At 35.5% G+C, this 21,988-nt stretch overlaps 1 protein-coding gene across 1 annotated transcript in view; it reads right to left on the bottom strand.

Moving 5' to 3' along the window:
• Positions 1-7,460: 7,460 nt before the first annotated feature.
• Positions 7,461-21,988, bottom strand: part of Aggf1 (angiogenic factor with G-patch and FHA domains 1) — a 37,908-nt gene continuing 23,380 nt past the window's right edge. Inside the window, exons 9-14 of the mRNA XM_046427479.2 lie at positions 21,071-21,172; positions 19,839-20,004; positions 18,569-18,651; positions 11,744-11,871; positions 9,477-9,576; positions 7,461-7,887 (exon numbers count right to left, since the gene is read on the bottom strand). Coding sequence (XP_046283435.1) covers positions 7,687-7,887; positions 9,477-9,576; positions 11,744-11,871; positions 18,569-18,651; positions 19,839-20,004; positions 21,071-21,172 — 780 coding nt within the window. The 3' untranslated portion in view covers positions 7,461-7,686. The remainder of the gene's footprint in view (positions 7,888-9,476; positions 9,577-11,743; positions 11,872-18,568; positions 18,652-19,838; positions 20,005-21,070; positions 21,173-21,988) is intronic.

The raw sequence follows: 21,988 nt of genomic DNA, 5'->3' as shown, positions 1-21,988 counted from the left end.
GAGATTCCTCAGAAAACTGGGAATAGAACCACCATTTGACCCAGCTATCCCACTCATTAGTCTATACCCAAAGGACTTAAAAACAGCATATTATAGGAACACCGCCACATCAATGTTTATAGCAGCATAATTCACAATAGTTAAATTGTGGATCCAACCTAGATACCCTTTAGTAAATGAATGGATAAAAAAAATGTGGTATATATACATAATGGAATATTACTCAGCATTAATAGAGAATAAAATCATGGCATTTGCAGGTAAATGGATGCAGCTCAAGAATATAATGCTAAATGAAGTAAGCCAATCCCAAAAAACCAAGTGTTGAATATCTTCTCTGATATAAGGATGCTGATTCATAATGGGGATGGGGAAGGGAAGCATGGGAGGAATAGATGAACTTTAGATAGGGGAAAGGGAAGGTGAGGATAGGGTAGGAAAGACAGTGGAATGAAATGGACATCATTACCCTAAGTACATGTATGAAAACACAAACAGTATGACACTATTTTGTGTTCAACCAAAGACATAAAAAATTGTGTTCTATTTGTGTAATATGAATTGAATTGCATTCTGTCATATATAACTAATTAGAATAAATAAAATTAAAAATTAAAAAATATAATGTTTAAATAAATATATTAAAAGTTCAAGGTCAGCCTTGGCAACTTAAAGAAACCTTACCTCAAGATAAAAATAATAAAAATGGATGGGGATGTAGCTCAATGGTAGAGTGCCACTGGATTCAATCCCTAGTAGCACAATGAAACAAACCAATACACAAAACCCCATCAAGTCCCTCTTCCTTTCCCTCAATGCACAAACTCTGGAATGCAATCAATTTGGGATTAACTCTCTAGGGAACAATCAGGGGCTTCATGTATTACTTGGCCTTTACATTCTGCCAAATACAGTCTAAAGAAAATGTATGTCCATGAAGGCAGCCAGTGCTGTCTGTTTTGTTCATTACTGTATCCTTAGTGACTGGAACTACCTGGCCTATATGCTAAGTGCTTCATGGCTACTTGCTAAATTAATGTATGCTGCTGAAGGATTTTGACATACAAGTATCTGAAATCTAGTTCTTCTTGGAGTTAACCTAGTAGTTCCTGTGCTCCCATGAGATTCTGAGAACTAGGGCTGGCCTGCTAGATCTTACCACCATTTCTCCAAATGGCTCCTTTCCTAAAGTCATACAGAAGATAGGCATGGTGGTGTTCACCTGTAGTCCTAGCTACTTGGGAGGCTGAGATAGGAGGATCACTTGAGCCCAGGAGTTTGAGACCACCATAGGCAATAGGAGGCATTGTCTAAAATAAAGTCACGTAGGAGCCAGTCTTTCTTTGAAGATGAAAGGGATCACCTACAATATCTTCTATAATTTCTCACCTCCCAATCTCCTTCTTATGACCCAATTTACATTAAGAAATCCAGTTCCTGATCAGTCTCTTTGTCCACGCCTAACTCCTGCCATCACTTGGGGAAGTGAAGAGGATCCACACACTTGCCAGCCTCATTCTTAATCTTCCCTCACTTCAACAACCACTGTTTCCACTTTAGAATTCTAATCTTATAGCCATATGCTTGGTAGTAGCAGCATGGATAACCGTGCTAATAAACACTAATATTTGAGGGTTGATTATGCACTGGATACTATGCACAGTGTCACACTGGCTTCATCTCATTTAATCTACCTAAGAACCCTATGAAGACACTGGGGTAGGTTTAAATGCTTTTAAAAGTCATTCAGCTCAAAATGGAGCTGTAATTTGAACTCCTGTCATTCTCTCTTCAGTTTATGCTCTTAATCACCCACTATTATGAAAAGCATTGAGACTGAAACCCCTCCTCTGCCACTTCTGCAAAACAGGCTTTGAGCAAAATAAACAATTCTTAAGCCTCAGTTTGGTTTGGTACTAGGGACTAAAGAGACACTTAACGACCAAGCCATACACATCCCCAGACTTTTTTATTTTGAGACAGTTGCTTGCTAAGTTGCTGAGGCTTACCATCCTCCTGCCTCAGCCTCCCGAGTTGCTGGGATTACAGGTGTGCGCCACTGTGCTGACTTAAGCCTCAGTTTTTGAATTCACAAAAAACAAGGTGTGGGAATCAAGAACACATAAGCACCTAGCATAGTACCTGACACTATATATGTGCAGTCCATCCTAGCGGCAAATGCTTACTGAGGACCTTCCAAGCATCCAGTCCTGTGCTGTGTACTGAAGATATAGCAGTGAATAAAACAAACAAGATATCTTGATCTGCGAAGCATCAATATTTTCTATACCAAATAAATCTTCAAGGAGGTCAGGTGCCTCTCAAGAAGGTTTTCAGCCTCCATCCTGCCTCTCTTTAATAAATCATAGTTAATTTGATATACATTATCTAATGACAGTCCTTCCCTTTCCTGCTTAAAATCCTCCAGTCAGTGGTAAAGCATTTGCTTAGCATGTGTGAGGCCCTAGGTTGGCTCCCTAGTACCACCACCACCAACAAAAAAATTATTTCTTATTGTGAATCATGGTCAAAATAGTGTGAAAGCCATTGCTTTAGATCCCCTATGTAGCTTCAATTTCTTTCCATGTTATCTCAGTCACATAAGACTCCATTAAGCTGTTTGCCATTCCCCAAACCCATCTTGATCTACTGCTTCCTTCTTTGACTACAGGAGTATAAGCCAGGCATGGAGCCAGGCACTAGAGATGCAGCAGTAAGCCAAACTGAGGTGCTGCTCACATGAGACTTAAGACAGAGAGAGACAACTAGTATAGAAACCTCAATAATAATATGTAACTATGAACCAAGATAAGTGGTCTAAATTAAAGAAATCTGATTTTTCATGAACATGTATCAAAGGTGATTAAACCAGTTTTAGGGGGGCAAAGGAGGCATTCTTAAAGAATAATTAGCAGAGGGGCTAATAATTAGCAGAGGTTGTAGCTCAGTGGCACAGCGCTTGCCTCGAATGAGGCACTGGGTTCAAATCTCAGCACCACATAAAAAATAAGTAAAGGTCCATCAACAACTGAAAAAATATTTTTAAAAAAAGAATAATTAGCAGAGATCTAAAGACTATGTCAAAATTAACTATGTAAAATACAGAGGAAGAGCATTTCAAATATAAAGAATGTTAAGAAGCCCTATGATGGAGAGCACATGACTGACAAATTGAAAAGGCCAAAATGCTAAAGCCCAAAGATCAAGTGACACAAGACTGAGAAAAGTGGCAGTGGCCAGATAATGTAGGGTCTTAGGGGCCAGGAATATTTTCTGTCCTGAGTAAGTGGAAGCCAAACTGGAGATGGTGGGATAGAAATTATGAAGACGTGTCTGAAGTGTGGAGGATGGAAGGAAGGAGAAAGGATTCCAGAGAAACTGCCAGTGAGAAGTCCAGGTGAGTGGTGACAGTGAGTTAATACACTGGAGACTGGGGTGGGGGTGGGGGGAGGCTGGTGATGGTGAAATAGAAGCTGACTCTTAGGCTTCCAGCACACACAAATGGACAGATGTTACCAGCCTGAGAGCCAACTGGAAGAAGATAGGCTTGGATAAGATCAAGGGTTTTGACAAAGGCACCAAAAACATACACTGGAGAAAAGACAGCCTCTTCAAAAAACGGTGCTGGGAAAATTGGAAATCCATTTATAGCAAAATGAAATTAAACCCCTATCTCTCACCATGCACAAACACCAACTCAAAGTGGATCAAAGACTTAGGCACTAGAACAGAGACCTTGCACCTAACAGAAAAAAAAGTAGGCCCAAATTTCCACCATGTTGGCCTAGGAACTGACTTCCTTAACCAGATTCCAAAAGCACAGGAAGTAAAATCAAGAATCAATAAATGGGAATGGAATCAAACTAACAAGCTTCTTCACAACAAAGAAAACAATCAATAACATGAAGAGAGAGCCTATGGAATGAGAAAAAATCTTTATACCACACACACCTCAGAGCATCACGCATCTCAGAGCATTAATTTCCAGGATATATAAAGAACTCAAAACACACCAACCCCCCCCCGCAAAAAAAAAGAAATGGGCAAAAGAACCGAACAGATACTTCACAGAATACAATCGATCAACAAACATGAAAAAATGTTCAACATCTCTAGCAACTGGAGAAATTCAAATCAAAACTACGGATTCCATCTCACTCCAGTCAGAATGGCAATCATCAAGAATACAGGTGATAATACATGTCAGTGAGGATGTGGAGAAAAAGGTACACTCATACATTGCTGGTAGGACTGCAAATTGGTGTGACACTATGGTAAGCAGTATGGAGATTCCTAAAAAAAACTTGGAATGAAACCATCATTTGACCTAGTCATCCCACTCCTAGGTTTATATCCAAAGGACTCAAAAGCATACTACATGGATGCAGCCACATCAATGTTTATAGCTGCTCAATTCATAACAGCTAAACAATGGAACCCATCTAGGTGTCCTAGGTGCCCTTCAACAAAAGAATGGATAAAGAAAATATAGTATACATACACAATAAATATTATTCAGCTTTAAAAAAGAATGAAATTATGGCATCTGCTGGCAAATGGATAGAATTGGAGAATATTATGCTAAGCAAAATAAACCAATCCCAAAGAACAAAAGGCTGAATATTTTCTCTGATACGCAGGTGCTAATTCACAATAAGAGGGAGAGAAAGAAAATAGAGGTAATTTGGACTAGACAGAGGGAACTGAAGGGAGGGGAGGGGGCACAGGGGTAGAAATGATAGTAGAATGAATCGGACATTATTACCCTATGACCATCCTGCTGCCTGCTTTTAGAGAATCCCTTCTATGGGTAGGCATGCTTTGTGGTTCTGTGTGGAAGGCTAAGGACCCTAAAAACTCAATGGTGACATTTTCTGAGTATAATTTTACTTTCCTGATAAAGAAGAACTAGTACTGAACACTGACCTTTCCCTGTTCTTCTTGAGACATGACTACAATGGCTAGAGTCCCAAAAGTCACCTTACAACTATAAGGCCAGAAGTCAACACTGAAACAAATAAAGCAGGAGGCATAAACACCCCTTACAGAATCCAAATATATTTCTACTTTCAATTCTGAAAAATGGAAATATCTTAAATCAAAGAGTCAGAGCACAGATATCAGTGATGCTCTACATTTCTGCATACTTAGAACATAACTTTAGGGAAAATACTTTCAATTATTCCTGAGAACAGCTACTTGGGAGGCTGAAGCAGGAGGATTATTTGAGCCCAGAGTTCAACTTTGTACAATGACCCCTTGCAACTTTGTACAATGACCTTTGTATACAAGCTCCAAAATCTCCTTCCCTTGAGATTTTTATTTTCTTGTACCTGCTCTGTGAAAATATCCCAAATTAATAAATATATGAACTGGAAGGCTCCTGATTTGAATGAATAACTGCTTTTCATAAATTCACACCTAGAATAAAAATAAAACATTGGAAGTAAAAATCATTCCAAAAGCAGAAAAATGTTCTTCTTTTTTAGGATAAGAGTGCTTCTTCTACAATTTAATATCAGAAAACAGTTTGTGAAAATTGAACATGAACGGTTTCTTCAGTTCTCAAGTTCTGGCAAAAATATGTTAGATTTCTTAAAATCCAGTAACCTGTAGCTATATCTAAAATGAATACTTAAAAAGCTATTTTTAAATTAGCAAATTTACACCATATAAACTATTATTTAAGTTTTACACATAAAACAATTTCATGTATTATCCAAATTGTATATAACTCACATTTATGCTCCTAACCCACTAGAAGCTCATGTTTGTATGACTTTCAGTTTACAAAGTTCTTACATGTATATTTTCTCATTTGCTATTCAACGCAGACACGTGAGATAAGTATCAGTCTTATTTTACAGATGGAAAAAGGCCCGGACATTATTCAGTATATTAATCACTATGTAGTGTAACCCTGACTTGGTGTCTTCAAAAGGGTTTAATAATGCAAATACTACATATATTTCAATTTTTACCACCATTCTCAAGTTTTCTATTTTCTTAGCAAAAAAAAAAAAAAAAAAAAAAAAAAATCCCCAAAACCAAAAACAATTTATTCTTCAAAATATAATTATGAAAAGTGTTTCCCCAAATGTAAAAACAAAAAATGGAAATATTATACACAGTTGTACTCTAATGAAATCCACCAGAAGCAAAATCTATTTTGAGGATCCTACATTATTACCTGTTCAGGGCTCCAGAAGCAGAACCACATTTAGATCAATAGGTATTTTTTAATGCAGGGCATTTTGGCTACCTTCAAGTCTAATGTGCATACATGTCAAACTGTATAGGTGGCCAGGAAAGAAACAGAATACTTTATCCAAAGGAATTATAGGATGTAATTATCACAGCCTAAGCCTCTAGGGACTTGACTATGTGGTCATGTCTCTTACCTTTAGTCACAATTTATTTTTCTCTCCCCATCACCTTTCTCTCTAAGTACCCTGTGTACCATGCAAATTGGAAATTCTAAAAGGCTGCCTTTCTTTCTGAATTATCTTCTGTAGTATATAGCTTTTATTTTCAGAGTTTTCTTTTCCTTATATCTAAATCTTGACAACACTTATTCATGGTAGATGACAGAGCTGTAGTTTATATTCACTCCTCTAAAAGGGTCAATTCCAATGTTAAAGGATAGTGATAACTGGTGGAGCAGTGACACCTGTACTCCAATGGCTGCACTGCAGTTCTCTAACACTGGATGCTATCCTTTTGTTAATTCTCTGTCAATTTAATGAGGAAAATTCTGGTTGGTTGCAAATTCAAAGTAGATCAACATGTTTAAATCACTGTCTCAATGCACTGGTCTTTTAAATGTTAAAATGATTTTTATTGCATTCAAGGACATTTTCAATAAATATCTTGAGTTTGAGACTGTGGCTAGGAAATCCATTTGCACTAGAAATCAGATTTCTCTGACCCGACTCCATTGCCCGCAATGGTATTTATCAAAACTACAAATACTAGCACACTGAATTATGTCAATACTGTTTTCAGTTGTTCATATCTAAATATTTTATCAGCTAAGAAACAAACCAAATGTAAATGCTGAATATATAGTACAAATCAACGGATTCTTCACAGAAGAAAACAATAAAAGACTAATTTTCTACAACATGACACCTATCCCTTAGTTTTTCAATAATGTTACTTTACCTTTTTCAAGGATAATACCATGTTTTCTGGCCATTTTTTATCTAAGTTCTAAAGGGCATAAACAAGGATGCACATAATCAGAACTGTTTTCATAAACTTTGGATGTTTCCTTCCTTTACTGGACATCTTGTAATAATGAATGTACAGAGACAACGACAAGTGTACATTTAAGATATTAGACGTTACATGTATTTTGCTAAAATGGCTAGTTGCTTATATGAATGTAGTAAATTACAAGATAAAATAAAGTTTGATAAGCTTATTCATGCCCTGTGAACTTTAGTCCACTCACTGCATAACTTGATTCAGTCACTATTTATTGGTTTAAAAAATTGTTTGTAAAAATTGCAAACCACACTTTATTACACATTTCTGAATCAGGAGAGGGTAATTTGTGATACAGTTTCCTTGTGTCACTGACTCTTTGGGGGAGAAAGTCTTTGCAATAAAATAAGAGTTTCCAAACTCTTTAAAAAAACCAAATCAAACAAAAAAACTTCAATTTTGTTCTATGACTGGCCTTCACTCTACAGTCCCTTTTACCCAAGGCACAGTCCCTGATGCATCTTTTGGAGGTTTAGTTTCTGGGAAGTTTTCAGCAAACCTCTCTCGTGCTTTGTCCCAGTTTTTTTTACTCTTGTTTTGGAGAAGATGAACCTCTTCAATTGAGGATGGCTTGCCTGTCCCCAAGCCTGCATGTGTTCGCCGAAGCTGAAGCTGGATCTGTTATCAAAAATTGAGCAGAGAACTTATTTTAGCATCTAAACATTAAAATCTACAGTGTCCTACTTGTTATTCTAACTATAATTCTTTGATTTATTAAAGATTGATTCAAAAAATAAGAATAAAAAAACTCTGTCAAATGCATAAAATACATGCAGGAAGAAGTATACCATTGTCCATGGAACATTTCTACATCGTCTGGCTGTTGTCACTAAGTACAGCCAATTTTTGAAGAAAATGGAGTGGTCCTTAAATAGCAACTGCAAACTTCATCTTGATGTTGCAGAATATACCATCCCCTTCTAATCAAAAGTAAAAGCCATAGATGTATTTCAATCTCCTGTCCCTATCCTAACCTAATTAAGTGAACAAGAAGGTTATAATAAAGATGGGCTGGGTATATAATAGTTCAGCAGCATAATGCTTGTCTGGCATTCTAGAAGAGCTGGGTTTCATCCCCAGCACTAAGTGTCCGATAAAAAGCACCATGCTTATAGACTTTGTTTTCAGACATCCTAGGAAAACAATTAACACCCCATTTTACATAAGAAAATTGAACTTCCTTGCCCAAAGCTATAGAGCTCATTAATAATACAGCACATATATTCTAGCCCAGGTTTCACTACAAAATTGTATTCTACGCTACCTACAGAAATTTGGTATTACGTTCACAGTGATCCATCTACTTCTTTAGGTACCAGTTAATTATCATGAACATTTTACAGTCAGGTTATTTTATAAGGTTTTTATTGTGAAGTCAGCTGGAACCTCCTATTATCAAAGGGACTACAGAATTAAGCTACTGCATATTTTACAAAGAGTATTCTCTATTTTCCAGGTTACATTGTCCTGTTGAACCTAATAGATTTCCCAGCTAATACAGAATCTGCTTGTTGGTAAACTAACACTGTTTTTGCAATGTTCAATACCAGGCAGGGTAAGAATGTCATTAACAAGAAGTGAACAAGTTAGACATGTAACTTCTTTGCATACCATGTGCTAAGTCCTGGGTTCAATTCCTAACACTGCAAAACAAAGAAAAAGCTATACAACTAAAGGATACAGAAGAACCCTTGTCTCAGGAAATAACACTTATAGTATAGTCTAGATATAGGGGAAAAATTCTAAATGAAGCTTTCCCAAAACATAAAATTCCAAATAAAAAAACTCATGTTCAGTAATTTAAATGCCACAAAGGCAGTAATCTATTTTGACTTTAAGTATTCCTAGTACTTAAGGCAATGCCTGTCACATTAATTGTGCACACTAAATATCTCCTATAAGAATAAATGAATCTGGGGGCTGCGGTTGTGGCTCAGTGGTAGAGTGCTTGTTTAGCATGTGTGAGGCACTGGGTTCAATTCTCAGCACCCCATATTAATAAATGATGGACTTTTGTCCATTGACAATTTAAAAAAAGAATAAATGAATCTGAGGCTGGGGTTGTGGCTCAGCGGTAGAGCGTTCACCTAGCACGTGTAAGGTGCTGGGTTCCATACTCAGCACCACATAAAAATAAATAAATAAATAAAGGTATTATGTCTAACTACAGCTAAAAGAAAAAAAAAAAAAGAATAAATGAGTCTTACCGGAGTTTTCATTCCTCCACCATCCTTTCCCAGGCCCTCTCCTTTTTTCCAGCCCATCTTCTCCAATATCTTCCGACCTTTATTGCTATCAGTAATTTCACTTTAAGGAAAATTAAAAGGACAATTGATCTATAAAAGACCTTTTAAGCCACATTTAGAATAAATTCATGAATTAAAAATACTTAGTACAGTGACTTTAGAAAACTGCTTGACAATACCTAATAAATTAAAGACAAAAACTCTAATCCTACATGAATTACATCAGAGAAAAGCAAGCACATATGCACCAAATGACATATACAAGAATATTCTTCCAGCAAATTTAACAGCAACAAATGGGAAACAATTCAGATGTTCATTAATGATAAAAATGAACAGATAAACTGAGGTTAATAGAGTATTATACAACATTGAAAATAAACTCTATCTAACAAAATCATGTGGAACAATGAGAATACAGACACAAAATAAATGCTAAATTGTTCATTTATTTAAATTTTTAAAATAGGTAGTTAACCTATTGAGAAGATAGTGGTTACCTTTGGGGATGAAAGCAGGATATTGATATATCAGAAACAAGGGGCAAAAGGAATGTAGACTTCTGGGGTTACTGATAAGCTGCTTTTTCTTGTCCAGGAAATGTACATTCTGTAATGTGTTAATCTTACAATATGCCATTGAGTTGGATATTTACTATTTGGATACTTTCCTGTGCATATGTTATACATTAACAAACAAACAAACAAAAAAGATAAATTTATGAGAAATAAAACTTCTCATTAAATATTGGCATCTTATGCTGTAACTTTATATTCTGCTAAATTAAGGTGTTTTAAGTTCATAATCTCCAATATCTTATTAGTTCTACAAAATATGCAAATTTAGCTGTTCATTTTTTTATTCTTCTCCTCTAATTTAATTCTAATGTAATCTTAATATTTCCCAGGAATACTGTGTTACAGCAAATCTGACTCAAAGAGTTGTAAGACGCACCACATTTTATGTACCATTAAGAAAAAACTTGCTATTTGTAGCAGCACAATTCATTATAGCCAAACTATGGAACCAGTCTAGGTGTCCATCGAAAAATGAAGATAAAGAAAATGTAATATACATACACAATGGAGTTTTATTCAGCCAAAAAGGAAAATAAAATCATGTCATGTGAAGGAAAATGGATGGAATTTGAGAACATTATGAAATAAGCCAAATTCAGGAGGTTAAGGGCCGTATGCTTTCTCTCATATATGGAAGCTAGAGAGAATAAAGGAAAGAAAAGTGTGGGGGGGGTGGGGAAATCTCATAAAATCAAAGGAGATCTGTAGAATAGACGAAAGGGAACAGGGGAAGGAATGAGGAAAGGAAAAGAGGAAATACTGAGAATGATACTGGACAAATTATGTTGTTATATTGTACACATGTATGAGTATGTAATAACAAATTCCAACATTACTATAATACATTAATAAAAGAATCTGGAAAAAAACTGCTATTTTTAAAATAAGCATAAGTAGTATATCTTTATATTGATGAAATATTTAGTCAAAATTTTATAATTACCACTTCTACATGAAATATTTAAAATTCTGACTCAACTTAGAATGGAAAAATGTACCTAACATGATTAAATGCAGAAATAGTGATAACGCAGACCTAAAAATCACATTTCACGTTTACAAAGCTATCTTACCAAGAAAAAAATAACCGAATCAAAGAAAAATAAGTAAAATACTATCTCAGAGTCATCAAAAACAAAAGAATTTGAATGCTAAAAATGATTATTAAAAGCCAGGCATGTGATGCATGCCTGTAATTCCAGCTACTTGAGAGGATGAGACAAGATGGAAAGTTTGAGGCTAGCTTGGGCAACTCAGGAAACCTGTCCCAAAATAAAGACTTTATGAAAAATGCTGGGAATGTTGTTCAGCACTAAAGCAATTAACTAGGATGTGTGAGGCCCTGAGTTAAATCTCCAGTCCCATAAAATCAAATTAAAAAAAAAAAAATACTAGCTCATTAACAATTTCTTACTAGGCCAGGCTTCGTCTGGAATGTCTGCCATGCATATGTATGGATGTGTAAAAGTATTTATGTGCACATATAAATTTCTAGCAAATAATGAAATGCTAGTATTAGAATATAGTAAAAATAGACTTATTTCCATCTTGTTCTGACCATTCCTTTAAAAGCTACCTGCCCTGTCAGACTACCCTATGAATGTAATTATGAACCAAAGAATGTCTCAAGCAATATCATTCAATACTCACGAGTGAACTGATGCAGGAGCATCATCTCTTTGGAAAGTTCCTTCACTTCCAACCTGCTCCCTGCGTTTTCCAGCTCTATCTTTATATTTCGGATTTTTCAATGTCTTTTCATCTTCATAGTCTGTATTCTTAAAAAACACAAAATAATCGTTGAGAAAAAATAATTAATATATAATTTCTGTACATTTGTCTTACTTTGAAAGTATGGTTCAATGAAGCCTCTAAAATGGAATAAAACAAGCTATGATAATGACAACTATGCTATTAGATATGCTGTTTTTATTACACTGTCTTTAAATTTTTTATATTATTTCAAGTTGAGTCATGCTTAAGTATAAAGAGTAAGCAGAAAACATGACACAAATATACATTTTGCCTTAATGTTGTGCTCCTATATTGTCACATAAATTTTCAGTAAAGAAAAATATAGACCCTACCTCGGGGTTCAAGAAAGGAATCTATTTTCATTCTTCTCAATGGAACTGAAAGTTCCAAAGACTTAAAGTAGTTTGATACTGTTTCTTGGAAAGGAAAATATAGATATAAAGGGAAATACCCTTTCATCCTGGTGATAAAAATAGCTTTTTGCTTCAATGCAACTCCATTTATATGACTAATCCACTACCCAAAAACTGAGTATAGAGTGTGTTAAACTCCATGCTAGGTGATGGAACACAATACAATTAATAACCCCTAAGAAAAGACATATGTAATTTTTAGCCTGCTATATAGTATAACTGGTTCAAGAATAAAAGTACATACACCATGGTGTATCAGTGGCACAAAGAGGTAGTCAATTCATATCAGGGATCTGTTATTACTGGTTGATTTTTTTTAGGGGGATGGGGGTACTAGGATTGATCCCCAAGGGTGCCTGACCACTGAGCTACATCACATCACCAGCCCTTTTTATTTTTGAGACAGGGTCTTGCTCAGTTGCTGAGGCTGGCTTTGAACTTTTGATCATCCTGCCTCAGGCTCCAGAGCTGCTGGGATTCGCTGCATGCCAACATGTCTGCTTCTAATTGATCTTTACATAAAAACTATGACATTGATCCAGAGATGCTACGAACTAAAGAATAACTCAAGGGAAGTATTGCAGAAGTTTTGTTATTAAACAGAGAAGAAAATTATGAAACCATCTACCCAAGTGAGTTTTTCCCCCCAAAAGACAATACAAAAACTGAGTCAAAATTTTCCAAAGCCAGGCATGGTGGCGCATGCCTGTAATCCCAGTGGCTGGGGAGGCTGAGGCAGGAGGATCAGGAGTTCAAAGCCAGACTCGGCAACTTAGCAAGGCCATAACAACTTAGTGAGACCCTGTCTCAAAATAAAATATAAAAAGGGTTGGAAAAATGGCTCAGTGGCTGAGCATTCCTATACCAATAAATAAATAAATAGATAGATAAATAAAACCAAAAATTTTCAGGGAACATTTTATTCTCTATCATTTCCTTCTAAACTGCAGTGAGATGAAATCTCATTATAATTTTAAATTACATTTCTCTAATTGCTAGAGATGTTGACTAGGGACTAGTTTATATGTTGACCATTCATATTTCTTCTGTGAAGTGCCTGTTCAGTTCCTTTGCCCATTTATTGAGTAAATGTTGTAAAGTTTTTTGTGTTCTTTATATATCCTGGAGATTATTGCTATATCTGAGGTGCAACAGGCAAAGATTTCTCCCACTCTGTAAGCTGTATCTTCACATTGTTTCCTTTGCTGTGAAGAAACTTTTTAGTTTGAAACAATCCCATTTATTGATTCTTGATTTTACCTCTTGTGTTTTAGGAGTCTTGTTGAGGAAGTTGGTACCTAAGCCAACATGATGGAAAGTTGAGTGGTAGCAACTTCTTATTCTACATCATCATGAAGAGTAAAAAGCACTGGACAATCATGCTTAATACCTATATGATGTCTAGCTCTGCCATTTAGTGTTTGGGGACAATGAGCTTCAGTTTTTTCAAAAGTAAACTGGAAACACTAATTTCCTTCCTGTTCTTCTTAAAGGATTTAAATGGTAACTTTTTTAACAGCTTTAATGAAGTATCATTAACAACAATAAATTATACATTCAGTGTACAATGAGATACTTTGAAGACTTGACATACCTATGAAATAATCACTACATGCAAGAAAATAAACACATCCATCTTCCCCCAAAGTTTCCCTTTCCATCTTTGGTTGTTTGGTTTTTGTTTGTTGGTTTGTTTGTTTTTGCAATGCTAAGGACAGAACCCAGGGCCTTGCATATCAAGGCAAGCACCCTACCACTGAGCTACATTTCTAGCCCTCCCTATCCCTTTTGAAACCCAATTCTCCAGACCTTCCCTGTGTGTCCATCCTCCTTTGTGTTCAGAAAACAAAATCTTTTTGTTACAATATTTCAGTTTGCTCATCTAAAAGTTTATATAAATGGTGCAGGACAATTCTCTGGGTAGCCTTGGACCAACCCAATTCTCCCCCTTTCTCACTTGTAGTTCTTCAAACTAACTGTGGAATGTGTTAGGAATGTAAAACCCTGAGATATGGAAGGACTGATTTTAAGAGCCCAGGCTCTGTTCCAGTCCCCACCTACAAACAGATTTTCTTCAACACTTCAGCCCAGTGAGTCACATGACTTCATGTATAAGCAGGTCGCTCTCTAGGGTCCCTCATCTGCAGTGTAAGTGGAACACAAATGGTTGAGACTCCATCCACCCAGAATCAGGTTTCTGAGTCCTGGGGACTAGTTTATATGAATCTTAGGCTTCTGCTACTCCTTGTTGCTTATCTATAAGTAATAAATCTGTTTCACATAACTTGTTATATATGAGTGTCATCTTTCTCACTAGACTCAATACTAGCTGGAAACCAGTAGACAGTGAACCTGCTTCACAAGTGAAAGCACACTGTATGTACTCATTTGACTGTCTTCTTTCACCCAACATAATTATTTTGAGATTCACTAAGGTGGTAGACTATATCAACAGTTCTTCCTTTTTTATCAATAAATAGTTTTCCACTATACAATTATACTGTGGTTTATTTATCCATGTACAATGGACATTTAAGATTCTCAGTTTTGTTTTATAACTATTGCCCGTTAGTGGTTTTACAGAAATATTACTTCTCACAGAAAAACATTAATTAATTTCAATGCTGACTTGCAGTATTAATACTGATTTCAATTAAAGGAAAGAGTGACTGTGAAATTATAGATAGAACCCACTTAGTTATAACCATATAGTTATAACCATATAGTTATAACCCATTACTTCCACTTTAAGACTGGTCTGCTGGATGTTTAAAACCAAAAACTTGGAAACCAAAGTCAAGGAAGTAAAAGGGCCAAGGGAAAAGCAACCAACATTTTGGCCCTTGCCCTCTAAGGCCAGCCAGGACCCAGAGAATGATGTGACACCTCTCTGTGCCCTGCAACTCCGGTGAGTCACCCAATCTGCTGATTAGGGAGATCGAGAGGATCCTAGAGAACAAGAATCCAACCAGTGCACATTCTGCAAAGAGGAGGGTCATTGGATAGAAGAATGTCCCTAATGCTTCCAAGAGAAGCCATGTACGGTCAGCAAGACCCTGACCCATCCTGGCAGATGGCACAACTGGTAAAGGAAAGCTAAAGGAACCAAGCTTTGCACGTGTTCACAAGAGTGATCTGAGGAATCTCAGCTGATTTTTTTTTTTTTTTAGTCCCGGGGTTGAACCCAGGGGCACTTAACCACTGAAACATATCCTCAGCTCTTTTTTGTATTTTATTTAGAAACAGGGTCTTGCGCCTGGCTCAGCTGACAGTAGATAGGAACAGTAGATAGGAACAAGGTCCATGTTGACCAACTTGGTCTTAAAACACCTGACAGAAGAGTAAAACCAAAGCATAGTCCTACATGGACATTTGAAAGGAAAGACAATGTTTTTTCTTTTTTTAAATGTAACTTAAGATGTGTGTCAGCCCTACCAAAAGTTAAGTTGGAAACATAAAGTAAGGAATACCTAATAGATCTAAACTATAAAGTAAGGGAATGCCTAATAGATTTGTCCTGAGTTAATTTGAGTCTCATCTCATAGACCTACAAATCTTCCTAACCTCCTATATAGATAAACTCCTGTTTTTCACTGATATGATTATAAATTACTATCTTCATAATTTTCAGAGACTGGCTGAAATACTAATTGCTTTTGTGCTAATTGTTTACAAAAAAGTAATACTTTGCTATCTTGTTTATTGTTGTCTTAGCATGATCCCTGACTGTCTTGTCCAGTCACCTGCCATCTGCCATTGTGTATATATGCACTGCCCTGTTCCGGAACACTCTTAACTGTCCACATTCCACCTGATATAGAAGAAGGACTTTGGGTTACTTTCCCAAACTTCACCCTCTCTCATCAGAAAGTAACTTGGAGATGTCATTGCCCACTTTTCCATAGAAATGAAATGTAGAATTTTTTTTTTTTTTAATACCGGGGATTGAACCCAGGGTGCTTAACCACTAAGCTACATCACCAGCCCTTTTTAAAAATATTTTATTTAGAGACAGGGTTTGCTGAGTTGCTTAGGGCCTTGCTGAGTTGCTGAGGCTGGCTTTAAACCCCTCCCTCAGCCTCCCAAGCTGCTGGGATTACAGGTATGTGCCACCATGCCCAGAGGAATGTAGAAATTGACAGTGGGAAATGTAACAGTGGTCTACTTTATGCTTTAAATATAGCCCTTGCTGCTCTGCCACTACAGCTTATTTTTTAAATGGATATGTTTCTTTCTCTTCCTTGCTTCTTGCTCCTCCCTAATCTCTCCCCTTCCTTAATCTCAGGGAAACAGTATTGCCTTTCTTCCTCATCCTAGGAAGAGTTATCTGTCCTTGAGCACACTCCTAGAACAGGAATAAAGTAATTCAGACTTTGGGATAGCACAAGATCTCAAAAAAGACTATCTCCCAAATTAACAAGTGAATTACAACCACAACAGAGAATACATGAAATGTAGCTTTGAACCACCTTTAAAAAAAATGCAGCTATGAACATTTCTTTATTAGTCTCTGAATCAAAATATGCATGTATGTCAAAATACACTCTACTGTCATGTATATCTAAAAAGAACAATTTTTTTTAAAAAGCCAAAATAAAAAAATATGCTTGAATTTCTCGTTGGTAAATACCCTGAAATGGAATGGATGAATCTTAGTAGGTGTAGTTTTTAAAATATTTTTATTAGTTGTTCATGGACCTTTATTTTATTTACTTATTTATATCTGGTGCTGAGAATCAAACCCAGCGCCTCGCACATGCTAGACAAGTGCTCTACCACTGAGCCACAACCCCAGCCCAGTAGGTGTATTTTTAACTTCTGTTTTCGTTTTGTGGGGCTAGGGATCTAACTTAGGGTCTTGCACATGTTGAGCAAGTGCTCTACCCCTGAAGGACAGCCCAAACCATTAAGCTTTTTAAAAAACAACCAAACTTTTTTCCAAAGCAGCAACAACATTTTACATTCCTAACAGCAGTATGTGAGTTCCAGTTTCTCACCTTCTACCACCTAATATATGCTTAAAAATTTTTAGCATTCCAATAGATGTTTAAGTGATATCTCACTGTGGTTTTAATTCACATTTCCTTAAGGACTAAAATACTGAAAGTATTCTCATATTTATTTGCCATCTACATATCTTCTTTGGTAAAGTGTCTATTCAAATATTTTGCCCAGTAATCCCAGAGACTTGGAAGGCTGGGGCAGGAGAATTGCAAATTCGAGGTGAGCCTCAGTAACTTAGCAAGGTCCTTAACAACTTAGTAAGACCCTGTCTCAAAATGAAAACTTAAAAAGGCTAGAGATGTGATTCAGTGGTTAAGCACCCCTGGGTTCAATCCTTGGTTTACCAAAAAAAAAAAAAAAAAGTTACCCAAACTGGGCCTTTTGCTCTGGGGCTAAAGTGCTCCTTCTGAGCCAGTCTCCCAAGTAGCTGGGACTACAGGTGTCCATCACTGTACAAGACAATCCATTTTTTAACTGTTCTCTCATTACTGAGTTTTGAGTTTATATGTTCTAGATATATGTCTTTTATCAGACACGATTTGCAAATATATTTCCCAGTCTATGGCTTGTCTTTTCATTCTTATAAATGAAGTTTTAAACTTGAGGAAGTGTAGATTATCAATTTATTCTTATAGATTGTGCTTTTGGTGTTAGATAAACCTTATTTTTTATTAAAAGGTTTCTAGTTTAAAAGTTTTAGGTTTTACATTTATATCTGTAATTTTTGTATAAGATAAAAGACATGGATCAACATTCTTTGTTGCTATTGTTCATTCTTTCTTTTACATATTGCCATTCAATTATTCTAGCAATATTTAATGGAAAAAAACAACCTTTCATATCCTTGTTTAAAATCAATTGTCCATATATATAAGTGTATATATAAAAATGTATATGTGTGTTTGTGTGCATATATATACACTTATTTACATTTTCCTAGACACAAGTTCCATCAACTGTATGCTTTATCTTTATGCCAGTATGATAATGTCTTAGTTCCTAGTTTATAATAAGTCTTGAGATCAGATAAAATTATTCTTTTATGTTTTTCTATGGCATCTTAATGCAAATTTTTTAAAAACCAGAAATGTCTACTCAATGCAGATTATGATTATCATTCTCCTACTCTAACCTCAGCAGTTATTAGATTATGAATACCAAAACTAATAGAAATTACATAAACCTCCAAATCACACTAAATAGTTCTTCTTTTATTATATAAATGCACTTAGCATTCTGAAGGCTTTTCTATTCAAAACCAAATGTACAGTTCAACATATGAGACAATATTTAACATCCTTACCTGCAAACCATATTTTACCCTTATTTTCTTTAATTCTTTTCTTCTTTCCAACTCTTTTTCTTCCTTACTTAATGCTGGGCCAACTAAAAAGAAAAAATTGTCTTTGGTTTTAAAAAAATCCAATACATATAATAGACTTTATAGAAAGTTAATACTAATGTTAATTTAAAAGGCTGGCATCGACATAACTCAGTGGTAGAGGACCCCTGGGTTCAATCCCCAGTACCCCTCCACACACACACAAAAGGCAAAACATTGGTAATATTAGTACCCTATTTGGAAATTTAACCTATTTTGAAAGTAAACCAAAGATTCATGTTGTTATGTAATGGGCCACATTCACTTGCAAATTAATTAGAAAAATTAATCAATGAATATGTATACTTTTTATTTACAAGAAAAACTGATGTCTAAAAAGATGACTGCTTACTTGTTCAAAATCTCTACTTAAACTTCTGAGGCTTTAGATAGGTGAGATTAAAGCACTACAGCAATACCCTACAGATTGATATTTATTATTTTAAAAATTGGCATATACCAACAATATACAAATATCAACTATCAACAGAACAGAAAACCCATCAACAAATAACCCTTAACACTTTTGGTACAATATTTTCTATGTTAGTGTTATATAAAAAAGGCAGGCCAGGGAAATAACTCATTGTTAGAACACTTGCCTAGCATGTGTAAGGCCCTGGGTTCAATCCCAGTACCAGGAAAAAAAAAGATAAGATTTAACTATGGATACCTTTCTCACATCAGTAAACAGATATTAAAAGGAAACCAGGCTATGGATATAGACAGAGCATGTGCTTAGCATGAGTGAGGTCCTAGTTTCAAACTCTAGCACCACAAAATGAAGATTAAAAAAAAAAGGAAATGAATCTTTACTATGTCACTTTTAAAATCATCTGTTCACTTGAATTGACAAAACTTGTATATATACTATACGCATGATGTTTTGAAATTCTGATATATACACACATTGCAGAATGGCCAAATCAAGCTAATTAACACATATTTACCTCAAATACTTTTTATATATTTTATTTTGAGACGGGGTCTTGCTAAGTTACTTAGGGCCTTGCTAAGTTGCTGAGGCTGGCTTTGAATTTGTTGTCTTTCTTTCTCAGCGTGCTGAGCTGCTGGGACAAAGGCTGTGACACCATGCCCAGCTTAAGTCACTAAATATATTAACTAAGTGTTAGAACTAAATATTTTAAAGATATATCAGTCATACCCACGTTTAACAATATGTTTCACATACCAAAAGACTCATCTTTCTTATCAAGGCGAAGGTGAGCTCTAACCTGCCCTGGTTCACAGCCATCACAGGTATCACTGCCAGGGTGAATGTGAAAAGACAACACAGTCTCTCCAATTTTCACTTCATCTCCATGCTCAAGTACATAAGGATCACATTTAGTTTTTGGCTAGAGGGGGAAAATTTAATAAAACAAACCAAAACAGTCACATATTGTATTTTATGTCCATTATATAAGTAATGTCAGATTAAAATAAATATTTAAAATGGTTCTCAATGAGATATGCACACACTTCTATAACTTCATTAATGACCCATAAATAATAATCTACAATAAATTAGGAATATAGCTCAGTGGTAGACAGCATGCTTAACAGGTCCTGGATTCAATCCTCAGCACCAAGAAAAGTAAAAGTTTTCTACAGTGGAGATGATCCCTGAACCGAGCAATTTATAATTTCTATCTTATTAAAACATAAAAATCTCCTTAACTTCGTGCCCAAACCAAAAGAAACACCCAACTCTGAACTTCAAACAACTTGGTACCAAAACACATAATCATTACAGTCAAAAAGATGAAGTGTTAGGACAAAGGGATAAGTATGCCATATCTCCTTTTTTTCCTCCCTCTTCTTTTCTCAGTAATTTTTTTTCATTTGCTACTCTTAATAAAAATAAGGCCTCTCTCTTCTAATTCTGTATATTTTTTCACTATATGCCAAGGACTTTGTTACATGCTAAAGATATATGAATATTAACTGGATACATATAACCCCTGCTTTCAAGGAGTTTCCAGTTTAGGAACATTTCCATTAAAACAATTAAAAAGAAAAAAATAAACACTGGGAGTGTAGCTCACTGGTAGATCATTTATTTAGCATGCACGAGGCCCAAGTTTCAATCTACAAAAATGCAAAAATAAAAATAAAAAGGCCCCTAAAGCTACGTAAGAATATTTAAATAGTTTTACAGTGTATACATATCTAAAAATAAGGCACAGATATATCATTAGAACCCCAAATTCAACAGCTAAGAATCCACTCATTATGTACTTTGTTTTAGTCCTTCCTGAAAATTTCCTTCCAAGTAACACATTTGGACTTCAACACTGATCTGAATCTAACGATATTTATAACGACTATGGCTAAAGGAATAAAAGCTTTCAGTTCAGTTTTAAAATAATTTCAGTTAGTTTTAATAAAAAAAGTACAGGCAAATAATACATATTCACTCACCTGAAGAATCTGTTTTCCATTAACAATTGTGCCATTCTGACTGCCTTGATCCACAAGGACATAGCTTTGTAAGTCATGATCAAAATAAATTTCTGCATGAAACTTAAGAGAAAAGAAACCAAACAATTAAAAAGTACTAAAAAAAAAAAAAAAAGTACTATGGTTTTTCGTGTGTGTGTGTGTGTGTGTGTGTGTGTGTGTGTTTTGAAGCATGGATAACAATGTAGAAAAATGAGACTAGATCCCTATATATCACCCTTCACAAAACTCAACTCGAAATGGATCAAAGACCTAGGAATTAGACGAGAAACTGTGCAATTCCTAAAAGAAAACATAGGGTTAACATTCTGAAATATAGACATAGGCAACCACTTCCTCAATAGATTCCTAAAGCTCAGGAAATAATACCAAGAATTAATAAATGTGATAGCATCAAATCAAAAAGCTCTGCACAGCAAAGGAAAACAAGAATGTGAAGAAAGAATGGGAGAAAATCATTGCTAGCTGCTCTTCGAACAGAGGATTAATATTCAGAAATATATAAAGGACTCCAAAAACCTAAAACCAAAAGACAATAACCCAATTAATAAATGGGCAAATAAACTAAACAGACATTTCTCAAGAGAAGAAATACAAAATGGCCAACAAATAAATGAAAAAAATATTCAACATCTTTAGCAATTAGGGAAATGCAAATCAAAACTACACTGAAATTTCATCTCATTTCAGTTAAAATGGCAGCCAACAAGAATATAATAATATGGTGTGGTGGCACATGCCTGTAATCCAGAAGCTAGGAAGACTGAGGCAGGAGGATCGAGAGTTCAAAAGTCAGCCTCAGCTCCTTATCGAGGCCCTAAGCAACTCAGCTTAGTGGTTAAGTGCCCGAGTTCAATCCCTGGTACCAAAAAAAAAAAA

The sequence above is a fragment of the Marmota monax genome, unplaced genomic scaffold (genome assembly GCF_021218885.2).
Source record: "Marmota monax isolate L192 unplaced genomic scaffold, Marmota_monax_Labrador192_F-V1.1 WCK01_AAM20220418_F8-fsc00018, whole genome shotgun sequence".
NCBI classification, from domain to species: domain Eukaryota; kingdom Metazoa; phylum Chordata; class Mammalia; order Rodentia; family Sciuridae; genus Marmota; species Marmota monax.
The sequence above is the reverse complement of the archived record's forward strand: the minus strand, read 5'-3'. Positions and strand labels throughout refer to the sequence as shown.